Below are 21379 nucleotides of genomic sequence, written 5' to 3'. Positions count from 1 at the left end.
ATGCAATAGCGAATTTTTCATTAGAACTCCCTTGTCGTTAATGATTTCCCAGATGAGAAAGACAATCCGCGTAGCATTGATATAAAAAATTTTGCAACTTTAAGGAATACCGGTATATTTACATTTTTAAAAAATGAACACACGCCACGATTTTCAGTTCTTAACTTGCACTGAGAATTCCGGAAATTTGATTGTGAATCCCATGACACAGAAAACGGGACTCAATTACTGTGGGGGTGCCAATTACTTTGCCTATATTAATTATACTTATTTTTAATTGATAAATAAGAAGTTTAATATCTCTTTTTCAATATTCATTATACTTTGAAAATAAGTATAATTAATATAAGCAAGGTAATCAGCACCCCCACAGTAATTGGATGCCTTACCTTAATCTCACTTGTTAAAATTGTTGAACTCTCACAATATCTAAAAGCATTCTCGGTACTGTCTTTAGAATCAGAAATTGAAAATTTTTTTTCATTTTTTTGCCATTTTTACGTTAATCAATTTCGACGAAACTTTGCGCATGTATTGTAATTTAGACTGACAAAAGGTGTGTTCTAGATTCTCATTATAGGGTCGGACGAAATAGTTAAAAGTCGTGACCTTTTCATTTTCATTCGCAATCTTGAGCAACAGGAATTTTTCATTAATTTTGTACACTTGATTTAGTAATCTAATTCTTCCAACGTCACGCACAGACTGAAGTCGTTCGGTCCACTTTGAAAACAATTGTTCCTGTTTAAGGGGAGTGTGAATATTTTCGTTGCAGCTGTATTATTTCTTGATTGCAGTTGTGTCGGTGTCCGTAGTAGTCTGGACTCTCGTCGCAATTTCATTGGAACGGTACTTCGCTATTTGCAAAACGCTGGAATCAAGGCGCTGGCAAACCAAGTTCCACGCTTACAAAATGATCGCTATAGTGTGGATAGTTAGTCTTATATGGGGCACGCCTATGCTGATTGTCTCAAATCTGCAAAGTTTACGTGGAGGTATGAATTTGTTTCATCGCGGAAGTTTTAATATGTATATCCATGAAAATATATTTAGTTACGTAAAATTCAGATAAATATGAATCGTTATATCTTCAAACAATATCAGCTTCCGTGTTTTTTTAATTTTGTTTGTTTACTATAAATCTCCTGGTAATCTTTTGTCAGGGGAATTGATACTTGAGGAGAATACAGTTACCCCCTCTCCGTCATTACCAGGCTAGTCACGACGCAGTCGCAGACGCAACGCGAATTGGGTGCGCGCGTCGCGTTACGTGACCGATCCGTGGCGGAAGCGTCGGGATGCTTGCCACCAGAAAGTAGGGGAATAACGTCGTAGAAGGGGAAGGGTGGGGGACAAATCTTTTTTCCACGACAAATCCACGACAACAGTGTTCATATCAACTAATGCATTCACAGTTTGGTTAGCCATTTTCATCATGGACGCGTAAAACCCACGTTCAGTTTCTTTGACTGTGGACACTGGGTCCACGAATAACCATTAAAAAACGTAAGATCCCTGATCCCTTTAATCATAATGAGCGTCGCCTACTGGTTAATCGGCGCAGAACTTTGGCGCGGATTACGAGAGGAAATACGACAAACATCCACCTGTCAACGGCGTCGTAAGTATATCGAAAATGTTTACGATCGTTTCCCACGACTCGGCACGAGCGTTACTGCCAAAGTTAGCTACCGAGCTCGTAACAGTGCCATAAGTCGTAAACCGTGAACATTAGAATCGGGTACTTGTACACTTTTGTTTCGTCATAGTGGGACAATATGCTTGAAAGTTGTCGCGGACATGTTTGGAATTTCTACTCGAGTTCAGGTGAAATAGGTTTTCGATTTAAAAAATGCAATTTTCACTGTTGTTACTAGACTAGATGCCCGTGGGCACCAGTGTCGCCGGATGAGAGAAGGGAGCATGAATTGAGGGGAAAAAGTTACCCTCTCTCTGTCAGTACCAGAGGCGGAACGCGTCACGTGACCGGACCGCGGCGGAAGCGTGGGGAATAGTACGGTGGAAGGGGAAGTTAGAGTGGGGACTCAAGTCTTGATCTGGCAATACTGGTGGGCACAGCTACGGGCAAGTAACTTAGCGAAGTGGGGGTAGGCCGTGGCCATGGCTAGCCACGTAGCTGTGACAAGGCTTCGAGTAAGCCAGCCATTCTGTGTATGCCCAGGGCGAGAAAATCGCTGCCCGTACGGGCAGACAGCTCTGCACTAGACTGTTAATTAGTATACTTAAATTCAAATGTATTATATTAATCGCAAAATATACTTAACTTCAAATTATAAATTCAAAAATTAAATATAAATTATATCAATATACCTAAATTCAAATTCTTGCTCGCCAAACACTTTAACACGGTAATTCTCAAAATGATATTAACATTGAAGTAACGAGCAGTTACTGTCTCACATTGTCATGCAACTTGACGCAATTATGAGACGGAAACTGCGTTAAACTGTTAGAAACTCGGTGCTATAGGCAATGCTACTACCCGCCGCAGCATAACTTGTAGTCCGTTATAAACTATGATTTTTAGATAAATACACACTATGTTCGATCAACTCCCGTCGTTACAACGGACAATCCGAGAACGGAGACTAGAAACGCCAGATAATAAACTATTTCAATTTTTCATTGTTTGAGCGTCAATATTTTATCGACAATAACATTCAATCACTCTGAATTTAATCGTCGATGGTCGTGGATATTGCAACAACACCAACAAATACTACCGTATTATCGATCACGCCAAAATTAGTTTTCATTAAATCGATGCAGACGTGTTGTGCTTGACGCATACGACGATGTTCCTCGTCATTTCCGAATGAGATTTTTCCATTAAAAACTATTGCTCAATTCTCATTCAGTAAACGACTTCGCGACAAGTTCCGGCATGCGACTTGTAAAATTAAATTGCGGACTCGACCGGCGCATTTGGACCCAGCATTATTCTCGGTAGCCTGATCGAAGCAAATCCGTGTTACAGTCGAGAGTACTGAATCCAGTGGAACAGTCCGGAATTCATCGTACGGCAGGGGTGATGGACGACTCAGCACGATAGTTATCTTGAATGATCGCAGCGCATCCTCGAAATTAAGGTGAGTATTTAAGGTGAGTAACTGCAGCCAAATATCGCCAGGCGATACGATTAAGTACTGTACAAATAAAACATAAAAATTTAGCTGTTACGCGTATACAAAATTGGCTCATTATATCAGTTAAGTAAACGAGAAGGCCATTTCAACCAATGCCGCAACAATTACACGAGCCATCAACGTCGTGAAATCTATACAGAGTTTAATTGCATGCTTACTAAATTTTCTACACTAAGATAGTAAAAAATTCTTCCCTCATTTGCTCTGAATTTCCACCATTTGCATGTTTCTCACGTAGTTCCTTATCTCATATCTTCTCGTGTGAGTTCGAAACTTACTTAATTCTGGTACATAACGTGACCTGAAAACATAATAACTTTACATAAAGAACGTATACTACCACAATTTATAAACATTTTCAAATTATCTGCTATTAGAACATTTCATGCTTAATCATTTTTAATGGGACTTTAAACCCCCGGATATTAAAACGACATCTGCTCTAATTTAATGGTCGCATCGAACGGTGATCCAGTGATTCACGTGCATTGACAATTTTGTGAAAACAAGCTACAAATTCCACGTTTAAGGGGTTATAGTGGTAATTTGAAAGAATCGACTTTAAAAGCCTCGTTGTTCGTGAACACTTTTATAAAAATTTCACGTAAATATTTGCGAAATTGCGGAAGTTATAGGACCGAATGTATACCTAAATCACAAGCTATAGGACCATCGTTGAAAACTTTAAAGCCGTTTATCTTGAAATTACATTTCTAAGAACTGTACGGTTTTTAGGGTACTTTTAAGAACACCGTGACTCTCGAACACATGAATATTTTTACTTCGAGTTATACCTGAAGGCATTAAATCTCATTTTTTATAGAAAGAATGTCAATAAGAATGAATATAAAATGATATAAAAATTTTCCTTTCATTTCAAATTTTCAAACACACGAGACAAAATTTTCCAGTTTGCAACTTTCACAATTTTTGTTTAAATTCGCCGATCGAGTTCCACTACCTAGCCTTTGATATATGTAAAAGGATTCATTCCAATTGCTTTCAAATAATTAGTATCTCTGAATTTCTGAGAATTATTTGTTACTCATAAATGTGTTCGCAAGTAACCAATTTTTTTGAAACTTTGTTTAATTGCTCGTGATTATCCCGAAGGATGTTCGAGCTTGTGATGTATATTTACACGCGATTTGTCGACAATAGGGATGTGCGGGCCGCCCGATTGTCGGGCGCCTGAATCACGGGTCGGGTCGCAGACAGTCGGGCGGGCTCGATTCGGGCGCGCGATACTTCATGACACATCGGGCTACCCGAGAGTTTCGGGCGGCCCGAGCGCAGCGTTGGGCAGTATCCGATGAAAAATTTATTTGAAGCGCCTTCGGATACAAATTCTCTGTTCTTTTGTTTCTATTCGAAGTCGGATGAATCGCGAGCAGTTATTTGTATCTTTATTCGACGAGCGTCTGGTTTCGAGATTTATATTCGATGTGCCTCCGGATGATTTTCTGGCTACGTCAGAATTTATTCGGATGGTCGATTGCAACGCCCCCATTTATTCGACGGATTTATTTGTAGATACTCGGCGTCCGCCGACCATCCGAACGATTTTAGGCGTCGAATAAAAATTAATTTCAGAATGTATTCGAAGGCAGATGTCGCGGCGAAATTTATTCGTAACTTTTATTCGATATCCGAAGCTCGATGTGGCCAGACGATTTATTTGAGGATTTATTCGGGACGAGTATTTGGCAGAGATGAAAATGAAATGTATCTTTTATTCCTGTGACCAGAGTTGGGCATTATTTAGATAAAAAATTATTTAAATAACGATTCGAATAAAAGATACTTTATCTTTATTCGTTATTCAAAGGTTCGAATAAAAAAAGTATCTTTATTCGACGAGTATCAGATAAATAATTTTATTCGACGAGAATTTATCCGACGAATAAAGATAATTTTTTTTATTCGAAGCGGATTTATTCGAACTTCGAATAATTTTTTCATCTTTTATCTATATCTTTTATTCGAAGGCTTCCAATAAATCTTCGAATAACTTTTGCCGAGCGCCGAGCATCAAAGACTCAGCGAAGACAGACGACATACAATGTAAGCGGATGGAGAATCGCGCACGAATGAAAGTTTAAACTTTTAGATTTTTCAACATATCCTCAAAAAATTGTGACGAGCGAATGGAGGGGATTTTCCTGATGAAAATGAGATCAAATTCGAGTGTAATCGAACAAGTTTCACTGATACGTAATGGTACGATAAAAATTACAATCTCATTAAAGACAGTCCAAATGATGTCGTGTTTGCACTCATTTTGATCGGAACAAGCTCTACAACTCATTCGTCTTAACAATATTGTTCTGATTAAAAACATAAAAGCATAAATTGCCAATAATGCTGGATTCTCCATCTGCTTACATTGTAGGTTGTTGGTCGGTCGTTGGTCTTTGAAGTTCCGAGCTCGTAGAGTCGCGAGATATCGGTGTGAAACAACTGCCAATCCAATTGCAAAACTTCTTTATTTCTCATTATTTTTTTATGGGACTTGCGCCAACTAATTCGTGGCATTCTTCTGATTAAAATGACACTAAACACGGTACAAATTGGACTGTATTTAGCATTTTTATCCGTAGATTTATTCGAAGGCTTCGAATAAATCTTCGGATAACTTTTGCCAGCTCGACGAATAAACGGCGACGACGGCCGACGAGGACCGACGAGCGCCGAACGTCGAAGACCCAGCGACGACAGACGACATACAATGTAAGCGGATGGAGAATCGCGCACGAATGAAAGTTTAAACTCTTAGATTTTTTAACATATCCTCATAAAATTGTGACGAGCGAATGGAGGGGATTTTCCTGATGAAAATGAGGTCAAATTCGAGTGTAATCGAACAAGTTTCACTGATATGTAATGTTACGATAAGAATTACAATCTCATTAAACACAGTCCAAATGATGTTGTGTTTGGACTCATTTCGATCGGAACAAGCTCTACAACTCGTTCGTCTTAACAATATTGTTCTGATTAAAAACATACAAGCATAAATTGCCAATAATGCACGATTCTCCATCCGCTTACATTGTGTGCCGTTTGGCAGTCGCTGGGTCTTAGACATTCGGCGCTCGTCGGTCCTCGTTGGCCGTCGTCGCCGTTTATTCGTCGAGCTGGCAAAAGTTATAGCAAAAATTATCGAAGCCTTCGAATAAATCTACGGATAAAAATGCTAAATACAGTCCAATTTGTACCGTGTTTAGTGTCATTTTAATCAGAAGAATGCCACGAATTAGTTGGCGCAAGTCCCATAAAAATATCATGAAAAACAATGAAGTTTTGCAATTGGATTGGTAGTTGTTTCACACCGATATCTCGCGACTCTGCGAGCTCGGAACTTCAAAGACCAGCGACCGACCAACAGCCTACAATGTAAGCAGATGGGGAATCGAGCATTACTGGCAATTTATGCTTGTATGTTTTTAATCAGAACAATATTGTTAAGACGAACGAGTTGTAGAGCTTGTTCCGATCGAAATGAGTCCAAACACGACATCATTTGGACTGTCTTTAATGAGATTGTATTTTTTATCGTAAAATTAGGTATCAGTGAAACTTGTTCGATTACACTCGAATTTGACCTCATTTTCATCAGGAAAATCCCCTCCATTCGCTCGTCACAATTTCATGAGGATATATTGAAAAATCTAAAAGTTTAAACTTTCATACGTGCGCGATTCTCCATTCGCTTACATTGTATGTCGTCCGTCGTTGCTGGGTCTTTGAAGCTCGGCGCTCGGCAAAAGTTATTCCAAGATTTATTCGAAGCCTTCGAATAAAAGATACAGATAAAAGATGAAAAAATTATTCGAAGTTCGAATAAATCCGCTTCGAATAGAAAAAATTATCTTTATTCGTCGGATAAATTCTCGACGAATAAAATTATTTATCCGATACTCGTCCAATAAAGATGCTTTTTTTTATTCGAACCTTCAAATAACAAATAAAGATAAAGTATCTTTTATTCAAATTTTCATTTAAATAATTTTTTATCCCAAATAATGCCCATCTCTGCGAGGGCCGTTAGCACCGTGAAAGATTTACTTAATATTTAATTGAATTTAATAATTACAAAGAGGGTATCATGAACAAAGTGCATGCACTTGGAACTGTTACAGAAATATGTAAGATCACCCTTTCGATGAAGTATCGAATGAGGTTTATAACACGAGCGACTGGAATCCGCCTCTTTTGAGGAGTATAGTACACACTGCATGTCTAGCCTTCCTTTAATTAGTTTTGGAGGCAGGTCTCTGGAAGTTGTGGATGCATTCGCTTGTACGGTCTGGCTTGCGAGTCAATAGCAATTGTTAGCGTACCATAAAACTCCAGATGTTACACAGAACACAGGTAGGTGTGCTGGGCGCTACGTCACCAACGCACTAAAGGACTGAAATGAAGGAAACACTTTTGTTTTTTCAATGGTCGTCGCAAAAAATTGTTCTTCCGTGAATATGGATGGTACCATGGTATTGAGTTGTAAAGGAGTGTTAAACAGAGCTGCAATGCAGCCCATAAAAAATTAGTAGAACGGTGAAATAAAGAGTAAACTAGAATGTTTTCGAGTAAAATTATTTAAAAATAGTTCTAATGTGCTTTTAAAGTCATCTAGTAAAAATCTTATGGTGCTGAGGTGGAAAAATATTTATTCATGAAAGAAAAATTTTTTAAATTAATAATAACAGTAGCTAAATATATGAAAAAATTTAAGATAGTGTTGATGACAATAGCTCATTATTAAATTAATATTCAGGTTGGTCGCTTTTAAACTTCGATATGAGATCTTTATTTGTTCGAATTTTTCCGGATTTTCCATTTTTTACAACTAAAGTTTGCAACTACAAACTTGGAAAAAAAATAAAATACGTATCGTTACAATTAATATTAGAGATTTTGTACACAAGATTTACATGTTAGTTACATATTTCATATAAAACAATTAAGCTGTACGTTCTAATCCTGGTTAAAAAAATAATGTGCGTTCAGTTTTATGCTAAAAGACTGACCGGTTCTGTGCCATGCTAAAAGACTGACCGGTTCTGTTCCAGGTAAGACTGACCGGTTCTGTGCCATGCTAAAGCGGCGATGTCACGAAAGTGGGAACGCCGAAACCCCGGGCGTGAGCACTCTCATTCCTCTCTGGTTTCAATACTGGCACCGTCTAACTTATCGGATTTGTGGCGTGTTTAGACTTGTTTTCATCAGCAAACTATTTGCAATCGATTAATAATGTTCCCATAGCAGAATTATGAATTGTAACAAACATTTTATTGTTATTAATAAGTTGTGGGAGTCGGGTGAAATGACTGAGGCCGTGTTCGCGGGTATACGTCTTTATTCGTCGGTGGACCGTCAACCGTCCTATACCGACGTTCGCGAGCGAGTGTCGATCACATGCCTTCGACCGACCGATTCTCCCTCGCGTCAGTCGTTTGTTTAGCAGATGGCGACCGTCCCCGAAGCCGATCTTCACGTGTTTCGCTGCGGCTTTCCGAGGACGGTCGCCGCCGCGTATACATTGTATGTTGTCGGTGGTCGGCGTGCTCTTTGCGCGGGCCGCCACATCACCCCCCTTGGTGAAATTAGGGTATCGCTCGCTTTTATTTACCGCTACAAGTTTACTATTTACAATACTATATACATTGTTGCTTACAAACTACTTACACTAATGACTAAATCTAAGGAGTCGCCGCATAGCGGTCGGGAAAATGAACGCGCCTTCCCGATCTTGTCGAGCGTTCGATTTGCTCCCCCGTACTGGGGACCGGAGCATCGCTGTTGACCCCCCGCGGCGAGGGCCTGTCCGGTGTACCCTGCTCGTCGTCGTTTAGCAGGTACGCGGGTTTGAGGCGATCTAACGACACCGGAACCACTCGATCTTTAACACGAATGTTAAAGTGTTTCGGGTGCCGCTCCATCACCTCGTAAGGACCGTCGTACGCAGGCTGCAAAGCACTTTTCAGTGCGCCGTGCCTCACGAACACCTGCGTCGTCGTATTGAGGTCCTTGAATACAAATGTTTTCTTTTTTCCGTGGCGCGTTACAGGCGTCGGACGCAACCCACGGAAATGTTCGCGTAATCTCGCGATGAACGCCTCGTCGTTAACGTTCGCGTCTCGCCGGTCTAAAAGAAGCTCGCCCGGTAGGCGAATCGGTTCGCCGTAAACCATTTCGGCGGAGGTCGCTTGAATGTCCTCCTTCCAGGCGGCTCGAATGCCCAGAAGGACGATCGGCAACGCGTCGGCCCAGCTGTCCGCGTGGCAAACGATTGCCGCTTTCAGCTGGCGGTGGAATCGCTCCACCATGCCGTTTGCCGCCGGGTGGTACGCGGTCGTACGGAGGTGTTTCGTACCGATAAGGTGCGACAACTGCTTGAACAACGCAGATTCAAATTGTCGCCCTTGATCGGTAGTGATTCGGTGGGGTGTACCGTATCGGGCGATCCACCCCGAAAATAACGCGTACGCCACCGTCTCGGCGGTGATGTTTTCGACGGGGAACGCCTCCGGCCAGCGCGTGTAACGATCGACGCACGTCACGCAGTATCGATATCCCCTCGACATCGGCAACGGGCCTACTATGTCCACGTGGACGTGTTCGAAACGCGCCGAAGGAGTTCGAAAAGTACCGACCGGAGCAGACACGTGTCTACCCGTTTTCGCCCGTTGGCATGGTACGCACGCTCGTGCCCAGGCTTTGCAATCTTTTTGCATACCTGGCCAAACGAATCTTTGTGCGACCAATTTCGCGGTCGCCTTGGCACCGGGGTGCGCAAGATTGTGTAGCGACGTGAACACGTGTTCTCGGAACTCCCTCGTTACGAATGGTCGTAACGCGGAAGTCGAAACGTCGCAGTACAACTCGGTGTTGTCGCTCGGTAAATCTATTTTCTTGATATTAAGAGAGGAGTCGGGTGATCGCAGGAGCGTTCGGAGCTCCTCGTCCTCTCGCTGCGATTTCGCGAGTTTCGCGTAATCTATCGCGGTAGAGATCTCCGCTATCCGGGACAGAGCATCGGTGACCACGTTGTCTCGACCGGCCACATGCCGAATGTCGGTCGTGAATTGGCCGATGAGGTCCAGATAGCGGAACTGTCGCGGCGTATGTTTTTCGGGGCGCTGCGCGAACGCGAAAGTTATGGGCTTATGGTCGGTAAAAACCGTGAATTCGCGACCCTCGACCATATGCCGAAAATACCGTACAGCCTTGTATATCGCGAGCAGTTCCCGATCATACGGACTGTATTTGCGCTCGGCCGCCGTTAACTTCTTTGTAAAGAAAGCCAACGGCTGCCATCCGTCGCGTGACCGCTGCTGCAACGCAGCGCCTACCGTGAAATCCGATGCGTCGCTGAAGATCGCAAGGGGCAGCGTGGTGTCGGGATGGGCCAGAAGAGCTGCGTGCGCCAGGCTTTCCTTGCACCTCTCGAAGGCCTCGATTCGCTCCGGAGTCCATGTCACCGGTGCTCGTCCCTTCACGTTACCCTGGAGGGCCGCGTTGAGTGGCGCCTGCATCTCGGCGGCCGTTCGCACGAATCGTCGATAAAAGTTTATTACGCCCAGAAACTGTCGAAGCTCTTTCACCGTTTCCGGGCGCGGGAAAGTTCGAATCGCTTCGACTTTCTCTGGAAGCGGTCGGGTACCGTGCGCGGACACTGCGTAGCCGAGAAACGTCACCTCCGGCGCACCGAACACACACTTCGCACACTTGACGAGCACCCCGTACTCGTTTAGGCAGGAAAAAAGTTCGCGTAGGTGCTCTTCGTGTTCCTCGACTGAGCTCGATGCGACCAGAATATCGTCTATGTAAACGTAGTACCAGTCGAGGCCGCGTAACACTTCGTCCATAAACCGCTGGAATGTCTGCGCCGCGTTTCGAAGTCCGAAAGACATCCAGGGGAATTCAAACAGACCAAACGGGGTCGTGATCGCGGTTTTCGCGATGTCCTGCGGGTTCACCGGTATCTGGTTGTATGCGCGCACCAAGTCTATCGTAGAAAACACGCTTTTTCCCCCCAAGCGCTGCGCGAAATCTTCGATGTGCGGCACCGGATATTTGTCCGCGATTGTTCTCGCGTTTAATGCGCGGTAATCCCCGCACGGTCGCCACTCGCCGCTTTTCTTCGGTGTCAGGTGTAGGGCCGATGACCAACAGCTTTCGGATCGGCGCGCTGTTCCGTCCCTCACCATCGCCTCGAATTCCGCCTTCGCGATGCGGAGTTTATCCGGGGCCAGCCGACGGGGCTTGCACGATACCGGCGGGCCTGGCGTCGTCCGGATGTGGTGCTTCGTCGCGTGTTTGGCCGTGCGGTGTCCTCCCGACGGCCGCGTGAGGTCCGGGAATCCCGCGAGGATCCTGTGGTAGGTGGACTCACCGGAAATCGCCTTCACGCTATCGGCACAACACGTCACTATACGACCAGCCGCCGACAGCGTCGTGACACCGTCTATTAGTTTTTTCGCGCGCATATCGACTAGGAGTCCGTAATGGCTCAAAAAATCGGCGCCGATTATCGGGGTTGTAACGTCCGCGATCACAAACCGCCACGAAAAGTCCCGACGCAGGCCGAAGTTCAACGCGAACCTCACGGAGCCGTACGTTGTGATCGTTGAACCGTTCGCGGCGTAAAGTTCATATGCCGTCCTTTCGCGTGCACCACTCACACGTGAACGCGGGAAAACGCACAGGTCGGATCCTGTGTCCACCATGAAGGTGATTTTTGTTGTCCGATCCGTCACGAACAGGCGGCTTGTAGCCGGCGCAGAGTCGTTCGCCGCCATCAACGACCGTCCCGCCGGTTTTCCGTCGCCTGGGAACACGGGTCGCGGCACTTCCTCGCGGCGGGACCGTGCTTCCAGTGGTACCAGCATCTGCCGTCACCAGGTGGTACCTCGTCGCTTCGGCTTCGCGACTTCGACGCCCTTCTTTCGCGAGGACCGCGCGACTTGGACCGCGCGCGGCGGGTGTCCATACCGACGCGAAGGGCCGCGATTTCGCGGCGGAGTTCCGCTATCAACGCCTGGGTCTCGTCCATTCGACTCGTCGATGCGGCGTTGACCTGCGGACGAGACGACACCTCGATGACGGCATCGGCGAGGGCTGCGAGGTCGGACAGCGGGTCAGTCATCGCTGCGTTCCGTCATTAATTTTTTTATGCACCCGAACTGCACACTACCGCGGTTCGCTCTGCCTTTGCGCGACAGATCACGTCGGGGTCACCAATTATGTGGGAGTCGGGTGAAATGACTGAGGCCGTGTTCGCGGGTATACGTCTTTATTCGTCGGTGGACCTTCAACCGTCCTATACCGACGTTCGCGAGCGAGTGTCGATCACATGCCTTCGACCGACCGATTCTCCCTCGCGTCAGTCGATTGTTTAGCAGATGGCGACCGTCCCCGAAGCCGATCTTCACGTGTTTCGCTGCGGCTTTCCGAGGACGGTCGCCGCCGCGTATACAATGTATGTTGTCGGTGGTCGGCGTGCTCTTTGCGCGGGCCGCCACATGTCATTTGGCTGCAAATTCAATGGATGAGATTCTTGAAAAATGAACCTTATAAAATGTTCTATAAAACTTCTTTAGATGATTCTAAATTCCACGTTTTGGATCTTTCACCTTGTTAAAGGAGGTTCGGATCGTGGTTGAAATTAACTGTACGCAGGGCTTTTATTGCACACACTTAGAACAGTTTTATTATGGAAAAACAGTGTTCAGACAATGCGGTTATGAGTCGGGAGACCGCGTGACTCGAGATCGACAGAGAGAGCCGATCGATGCCGGCAGAACCCGAATGGCGAATGCAGCGCCAGTAGTGTCGGGAATCGCAACTACACCGGCAAATGTCTTATACCGATCTAACACACCTAAAAGAGGAAGACCAAAAATATACGGAAATATTAAATTACTTCCATTATACACCACCACTAGACCAGTAACGGAAGAAAAACATAAAGATATTATGTGTTTACTACCATACATCCCTCCAGTTATTTAGGAACTGTTCAGGATTCAAGCTGTGGAATTCGGTGCCTATTGTCGAACTGGCGACCGCTATTTCATACGGTTTTTGTCGCGTATGTCAACACGCGGCAAGAGCGCGTGTCGCCGTTGCTCGACACCGCGTAGCAACCGTTTCAATTCTCATTGGCCGAATTTCACAGCTTGAATCCTTCAAATTGAGACAAACAAGGATCGTCCGATGTACGAGCTCCAATCACGGTGCTCCACATTCGACGGTCTTTGTTATTTAAGGCACCTGCGTATGCCTTCTCGCTCTCTTAACGTTCTGAACGCTCATCAATCGCAAGGTATCGCTCTAGCACGTTTGCTCGTCTGTCCGCTCTCGTCTCGATAAGTAGAGATTCTCATCTCTCGCGCTCTGAGACTCTCGCGATTTCGCATCATTCGGGAGCAGTATTCTCGCGATCTCCCGCGCCGCGTTACGTGCACTCTGTTTCGCGACAAGATTTCCGGCGTCCGCGTAGAAGATCTCCGTCTCGCGGCGGCACGCGTTTCGTGCCGCTCAAGATTTCCTCTTCGCGATCCGACGGCAGAAGTTTGCACGCGCAAGATCTCCGTCCGTTCGCCGGCTCGCGACTCTCGTTCCCGCGTTCTCTCTCGCGCTCGCGAGTGCCTCGCACCTCGTGCGTCGTACGACCAGAACACCGAATAAAGTGCAATTTTGTTTTCGAAAAGCGAAAAGTTTGATTCTCCCGTCTCTCCTTGCCTCCTCGCGCGCTCATTTCTGAGTGGTCCCGGCCCCCCGGCGACTCCGACCTTCGGTCGACGCCAAACAGGAACATTTTTAACAATCTTAAAAACTCGAAATGAAAAAAATGGATTACTTTTTAAAAATAATTAATAAATGTTCATGAATTATTTCATTAAAGTTATTGTTTCAAATAAAACTCATAGTTCTTTATTGCTTGAAGTCATTTATAGGACATTCAGTTAATTTTGAAAATGGTCTAAGTCAGTTCAAACTTTATAAACAACATTTTCGTTTGAAATTCACACAAAATTTCATATTCATAATAAATTTCCATTCATCAAGACTAATAAAATTATAAATTAAAATGTCGCATAATGTAAAAATATTTTTTAATTTATTCAAATGCAATTCATTAAATATCTCGAAGCAAGAAATATATGACTTAGACTACTTTCATAATTATGGGCACATATGTAGTTCTTAAAATCTGTATAAAATTGAAACGTGCAGGCATTAAGCAGCTAAAACCTATATATTCCCTTCCTTTAATCACTAAATTTTCATATAAAACAATCCTCACGTCAAGCATATGTAAACATTTTTTTTAAACCTTTCAAAAAGTTTAAATTGTTTAAAGTTTGCACTATTTATATATGGATTAAAAAATGCTAAAAACTAGATTACATACTTGAAGTGCACCTCCTGACACATAAATCCACCATTAAAATGGTTTTCTGATACTCCAAGTTGGTATAGAACATGTTCAATTTTACTTTGAATTTTATGATTTTGTCTTTACAACACTGTATCTCATCACAGAATCATCTGAAATTAATAATATTTTGGATTTGGGAGTTTTAAAGGGTTGTCAGTTTATAGGGATTGAGACAATATTGTTACGTATGGAGACGTTCTCCAAGTTTATTTCGATTAGAATTTCTAATCTCTTTTCTGAGAACGAAAAGCGTCCCAACAGGCCCCTTTTATTAACGAAAGATACTGTATGCCTTCTTTATATCAAAATCTCTAGACACTCCCTTCTGGCATCCGTTAATCAATATTCTGATAGGAAATAGCCCGGATAACCTTCATTAACCCCTTTCAACGAAAATCTAACTGAGGCCTGCTTTTCATTAGAAGTGACAAAAAATGTGACTGTGACCCTACGCGACATCAAATCTTAAACAGAGTACCCCTTTCATTTTCAAGGTATATAAACCCATTCGTTTTCATCCTCTTTGGTTCAGTTGAGAAGCGGTTCAGTCAAGATTCAGACGCGGTTCAGTACTCGTGCAGTCACGTCGTGTCAATTCTAGTGAGATCGGGTTAAAGTCCCTTTCGAATCAATTCGTAACCTTATAGATTCCGTTAGTTCGGTATATATTCTATTTGGCATTCAACAATCGCTATCTAGCCCCGCATTGCCAGTGCGTCAACACCGTGCATCATAGGTAACAAATTCTCAAATTGTACATTCACTCGCGACACAAACAACAACATTTGTAATTATCTTAAATCAGAATATATTTGTCTTGTTTGTTAACTCGCGTAATACACAACCCTTAATTATTGCCTAATATCCTAATCTAATAATTGAACGTTCCCACATGATACAATCTTACCGCTCGGATTGTATCCATTAAATTATATATAAGTTACGAGGCTTACTAATCTTAGATTCAATTCAACGAAGATTTCTCCAACCTAGTGGCTCCCCGGTTCCGCATTGGGTGCTTCCACGAAAACTATACCATCCTAGCGGATCCCCGATTTCGCATTGGGTTCTTCCGTATCCTAGCAGCTCCCTGATTTTGCATCAGGTGCGTCTGTGAGTTTTCCACCTTCCTTTCATATCGGGTTCGCCGCGTGTCCAACCTAGTGACTCCCCGATTTAGCATTGGGTGCGTTCGCGAAGTTTCATCCTCCTAGTAGCTTCTCGGTTTCGCATCGGGTGCGTCTGCGTTTGACTCCAACCTCCCAGAGGTTCCCTGATTTAGAAAACTACCTGGAGGCGTCGGACTTCATCGCAGAGGTACTTAAAACCACCACAAGCGCCGATGCGGCATCCAGCAAAGGAGTAAGTACCTCTCCAATACCAACGTCCAGGCCGACCGCGCATCTACCGCGAATCCAGCTGCCGTCGTTCGACGGATCGTTCGAGGCTTGGGAAAGCTTTCGCGACCGCTTTACGTCAATGGTTATCGACGAACCCTCTCTAGCCAACGTTGACCGGTTACATTTTTTATGCTCGTCGTTGAAGGGCGAAGCGAGCAACGCGATCGCTCATCTACCGATTACCGACAATAATTTCGCAGTCGCGTGGAAGTTAATTACGTCGCGGTACGAGAATAAGCGCCGCTTGATCACGACGCACCTTGCCACGTTATTCTCGCTCCCGAAAGTAACCTCCGAATCCGCGCCGGAATTACGTAATCTACGCGACCGAATCAATGCCTCCACGCAAGCGCTCAAAAATCTAAACCGTCCCGTCGATCAGTGGAGCGACATTATTGTATTCCTCGGCGTTCAAAATTTAGATCGATCGTCCCGGAAAGCGTGGGAGCTCAAACTCGAAACCGCGAGCGAGTTTCCCACGTACGCCGAATTCGACACGTTCCTCGAATCGCGATCGCGAGCGCTCGAAGCAATGGCGCCTATTCAAATTGGCGCTCCAACCGAAACTTTGACCGTTAAACGACCGAAAGCAAAGTCACTCGCGACGCACGTAACCGCTGTTTCGACCGTGACCTGCCCTGTTTGTCGACAGAACCACCTTATTTATCGGTGCCCGGCGTTCGTCGCCCAATCGCCGTCCGATCGCTACAACATCATAAAAACACGACGACGTTGTATTAACTGTTTTTCGGCAAAACACGCGAACGTGCAATGCCCGAGCCAACACCATTGTAAGGAATGCAAGCAGCGGCATCACACGCTCCTGCATTTTCCACGCGTTTCCGAAGATCCGCGCGCCGCCAACCCAAGCCCAGCCGTCGCTTCCGAAAACAAGCCCACGATCAGCGCCAATCTGGTCTCCGACTCGCCAACTCGTTACGGCGTGCTCTTATCAACTGCCCATGTACAGGTCCATTCACAACACGGGCGGCGTACCACCGTCCAAGCGCTCCTGGACCAGGGCTCCGCGGCGACGTTGATTTCGGAGAGGACCGCTCAGTTGCTGCGCCTCAACCGAACGCGGCAACTTATTCGAGTCACCGGTATCGGCGAAGCGCAATCCGTCGCACACTCCACGGTCCGGATCACCGTTTCTCCAGCGATGAAGGATCGACCTGCGTACTCGACGACCGCGGTGATCTTGAAAACGCTCACTAATTACGTCCCACCTAGAAAACGAACCGAAATTAATTGGTCTCATATTTCAGACCTGGAGCTGGCCGACAGCAACCCCATGAGCTCGGAGCCGATCGACCTGATTATCGGGGCCGATCTATACAGCCAACTCATCGTCGGAGGCATACGAAGGGGCTTACCTGCAACTCCGGTTGCCCAGAATACCACTCTCGGGTGGATCCTATCCGGTCCCATCGCATCCTCTCAAACCCTACCTTCCATCGGTGTCCATCACTGCGCCAGTATTGAGCCGCTCGACCAAGCCCTCAGACGGTTCTGGGAAATTGAAGAAATCTCAACATGTAGTCTCCTGTCAAAGGACGACGAACGGTGCGAGCACCACTTCCGTAATACACATACCCGTGATCCAGCTGGACGCTACATCGTCCGCCTACCATTTCGACAAACGCCACCTCTCGATCCCGATCCTCGGGATCGCGTGGATCCCAGCGCTCGACCGCTTCCAGGTTCGGCTCCATCACCCCACCGAGCCGACCAACACCAAGAGAGCAGTCCTGTCAGTCCTGGCACGTCTCTTCGACCCGCTGGGCTGGATCGCTCCGGTCGTTGTCACGGCCAAGCTGATCATGCAGCGACTGTGGGCGGCACGGTGCGACTGGGACGAACCTATCCCGGATAAGCTTCACCTCGAGTGGCAGACGTATCTCGGTCAGCTTCCGGATCTCGCCGCCACCCAGATCCCTCGTCCAATAGCGTCTGGCCCGGTCCGAAGTCGAAGTCTTCACGGCTTCGCCGACGCCTCCTCTATGGCCTACGCTGCAGCCGTTTATATCCGCAGCGTGCTTCGGGACGGACGCGTCGAAGTTGCCCTCCTCGTGGCGAAGTCACGGGTGGCCCCTGTGAAGACCATCAGTGTGCCTCGCCTGGAGCTGAGTGCCACGCTCTTGCTAGCCAACCTCGTTGCATTCGTACGCCTATCGCTCCGATGCGAACAGTGCGAAACCCACTGTTGGACCGACTCGAGCATCGTCCTCACCTGGCTCAGCCAATCTCCGGCGAAATGGAAGACTTTCTTCGCCAACCGGGTCGCCAAAATTCAGACCACTCGTAGACGTGTACTGGCACCATGTCCCCACGCAGGACAATCCCGCCGACTGTGCTTCACGAGGCATTTCTCCACGCCAACTCCAGAGTCGCCCACTCTGGTGGCATGGGCCAGCATGGCTCAAAGAAACCCCCGAGGTTTGGCCGATTCGCACCTTCGACTCAACCTACCACACCGAATGCGAAGCGCGTCCCGTCTCAGTCGCCAGCATGGTCTCAACCCCTGACCCGTTCGATTTGGCATCGCGCTACTCCTCGTGGCCGAAGTTGATCCGCGTAACCGCGTATGTACAGCGATTCATTAAAAGGCTGCGGTCACAACCTTGCGGCTACGAAATGACGGCGTTCCTTCCCGACGAGGTCGCCAGCGCAAAAAGCCACTGGCTCAAGCGGATCCAAGCCGACACCTTTCCGCAAGAACTGCGCACACTCGCCGCTCACGGAACCGTCCCAAAATCGAGTCCGTTATCATCCTTGAACCCGTACCTCGATTCTGACGGGCTCATCCGAGCCAAAGGACGGCTGTCGAAGGCGCAGCTCCCTGAAAACGCAAAAGAACCTATCATCCTCCGCTCCCATCCTCTCCTATCCCTCCTAATACACCTCACCCATCTCACTCACCTTCATGCAGGCCCGCAGCTCACCCTCGCGTGCCTCCGACACGAATATTGGATCTTGCGAGCACGCGCAACAGTGCGAGCCGTCTTGTACGGGTGCGTTCCATGCACCCGGGAGAAGGCCGCCATCCCACACCAGCTCATGGGGGATCTGCCGGCCTCGCGCACCACTAAAACCGAAAGAGCGCTCGTTCACACAGGCGTCGACTACGCAGGCCCAATCCAAGTTCGCACCGCCCGTGGAAGGGGGCACAAATCAAAAAAGGCGTACATAGCCGTATTTGTATGCCTCACCACAAAGGCAATTCACTTGGAAGTGGTTTCCGACTATTCGTCTGCAGCATTTCTTGCCGCTTATCACCGGTTCGTTTCCCGAAGAGGCATACCGCGCTCCATGGCCTCCGATAACGGCACCACCTTCCAAGGGGCGAACCGCGAACTAACCGCAGCGTACCGCGCCGCCACTCGCGACACCAATGTCCGAAATAAATTCGCGATCGACGGCGTATCGTGGCACTTTCTACCCCCCGCAGCCCCTCATTTTGGAGGACTGTGGGAGGCAGCGATCAAAAGTGTCAAGCACCACCTTAGACGGTGCATCGGGGCACATACCCTCACCTTTGAGGAGCTGTCGACCTTCCTCTGCCGCGTCGAGGCTTGCCTCAACTCCCGCCTGATAGCATCGACGTCCGACTGCTTCGACGATTATTCCGTCCTCACACCGGGGCATTTCCTAATCGGTGCCGCTCTCGTCGCGAGTCCGGAAGCCAGCGTCCTCCACCTGGCGGAAAACCGGCTGTCCCGATGGCAGCTCATCCACCGCCTTACGGAAAACTTCTGGAAAGCCTGTACGCGATATAATCACTACGACACAAAATGTCAACGCATCTACGCAGTTCGTCGTGTGACAGCGGGCGACCGACCGCACCCGAATACCCGCGACACCAGCCGATTCCGCCGATCACCCGTTCCGGCCACCGAGAAGACACGCACGCGCGAACATCGCCACGCTTGCGCCACGGCAATTCCGTGTTGAACGTATCCGTTCAACGGGGGGGGGGGGGGGTGTTTGGGAATCGGCGCCGAAATTCAATCTGCGCGCGCTCGAGCGCGGCGCTAATTAGTTCCCGAACACGTTCCTCCCCGCGAATCAGCCCACGGCACACCAGCCAATCGTCGCACTCGCGAGTGACGACATCCGCGAGCGATGCCCGGAATCGGCCTTCTTTTTCCGCGAACCGTCGGCGCACAACCACGTGTCTTGAGAATCGATTCCGTCGTTTTAACAGTTTATCTGTACCGCATCGCGCGTAAATCGCAAACTCAGTCAAGTGGATCACACGTGTCATTTATTTTCGACTGTGTACCTTGCTGTTACCAAATACAAGAGTGATTCAACAAAGTGTTACATGAATTCTCGTACAAACTAACCGACCACGTGCTCTCTCCTACCTTTCCGCACGTATCGTATCGTCGCGCACGGAGTTTTCGCCCGAACCGTTTCCGAACATCCGCCTAGAATTTCCAAGCCTTCCGATAAGGCTGTCCCAGCCACCCATTCCCAAACACTTACAAAATTTATTAAACCATACGGCAGCCCGCTTATTACTATATTTAAAAGAGGTAGTAAGTAATTTAAATAATAGCAATACATTTGAATTGGTAAGTAAGTGGGGGTGTGACGGTTCACAGCAGTCACTATATAAACAAAAATTTGAAAATAGCTCTGATACTGATGCGAGTATATTTCAATGTTCGTTAGTACCATTACAATTAATCAATTCCACTGATAAAGGAGTCGCGTGGAAAAATCCGGTACCATCATCCCCGGGATATTGCAGGCCAATAAGAATAAGATTCGTGAAGGAAACTACTAATATTATAAATGGAGAAGTAAATTATATACAAACGAAGATAAGGAGTTTACAAGAAACGAAAACTACAGAAAATAACAGATCCATATCTGTCAAGCATAATTTGATATTCACTATGCTTGGTGGTTGTTTGTTGCTCGTGATTATCCCGAAGGATGTTCGAGCCTATGATGTTGATTTACACGCGATGTGTCGACTAATGGTAGGAGTTTTCCTTGTGTAATAAAGGAAGACCAAATATAGCAAACTAAGAAAGTGGACTGTATTTACAATGATTGAGTCGGTCGAATACGAACGACTAGCGTACAAGAGAGCAGCTAGAGAACGTCGTTTTCCCTAGCGTGCTTGGAGTCGAATTGATTGGGAGGATCGAGTCAAGAACCCACGTAAGGGTAGATCCTCCCTCTACTTCGGGATTTTCCTCCCTTCCCTGGGTGATAAGAAATATCCAGGATTGGCCAAGACGAGGACCAATTGGGGGTGGACGGTTGGAAAGTGTAAAACAGTGGTAAAATATGAAATGCTGTTACAAGCACTTCTTCAACAATGAGATGCTACATTTGCGGAGCTA

The 21379-nt window shown here is 46.6% G+C and overlaps 1 protein-coding gene across 1 annotated transcript; it reads left to right on the top strand.

Moving 5' to 3' along the window:
• The first annotated feature begins 14362 nt into the window (after nt 1-14362).
• LOC143363994 (uncharacterized) lies at nt 14363-21031 on the top strand. The gene is made up of 7 exons (XM_076804524.1): nt 14363-14374; nt 15883-17525; nt 17572-18455; nt 18520-18866; nt 18949-19030; nt 19276-19782; nt 20697-21031. The coding sequence occupies exons 1-7, from the start codon at nt 14363-14365 to the stop codon at nt 21029-21031; spliced, it is 3810 nt and encodes a 1269-aa protein (XP_076660639.1).
• The last annotated feature ends 348 nt before the right edge of the window (nt 21032-21379 follow it).

Source organism: Halictus rubicundus, unplaced genomic scaffold (genome assembly GCF_050948215.1).
Source record: "Halictus rubicundus isolate RS-2024b unplaced genomic scaffold, iyHalRubi1_principal scaffold0207, whole genome shotgun sequence".
Classification (NCBI taxonomy): Eukaryota; Metazoa; Arthropoda; class Insecta; order Hymenoptera; family Halictidae; genus Halictus; species Halictus rubicundus.
The sequence above is the reverse complement of the archived record's forward strand: the minus strand, read 5'-3'. Positions and strand labels throughout refer to the sequence as shown.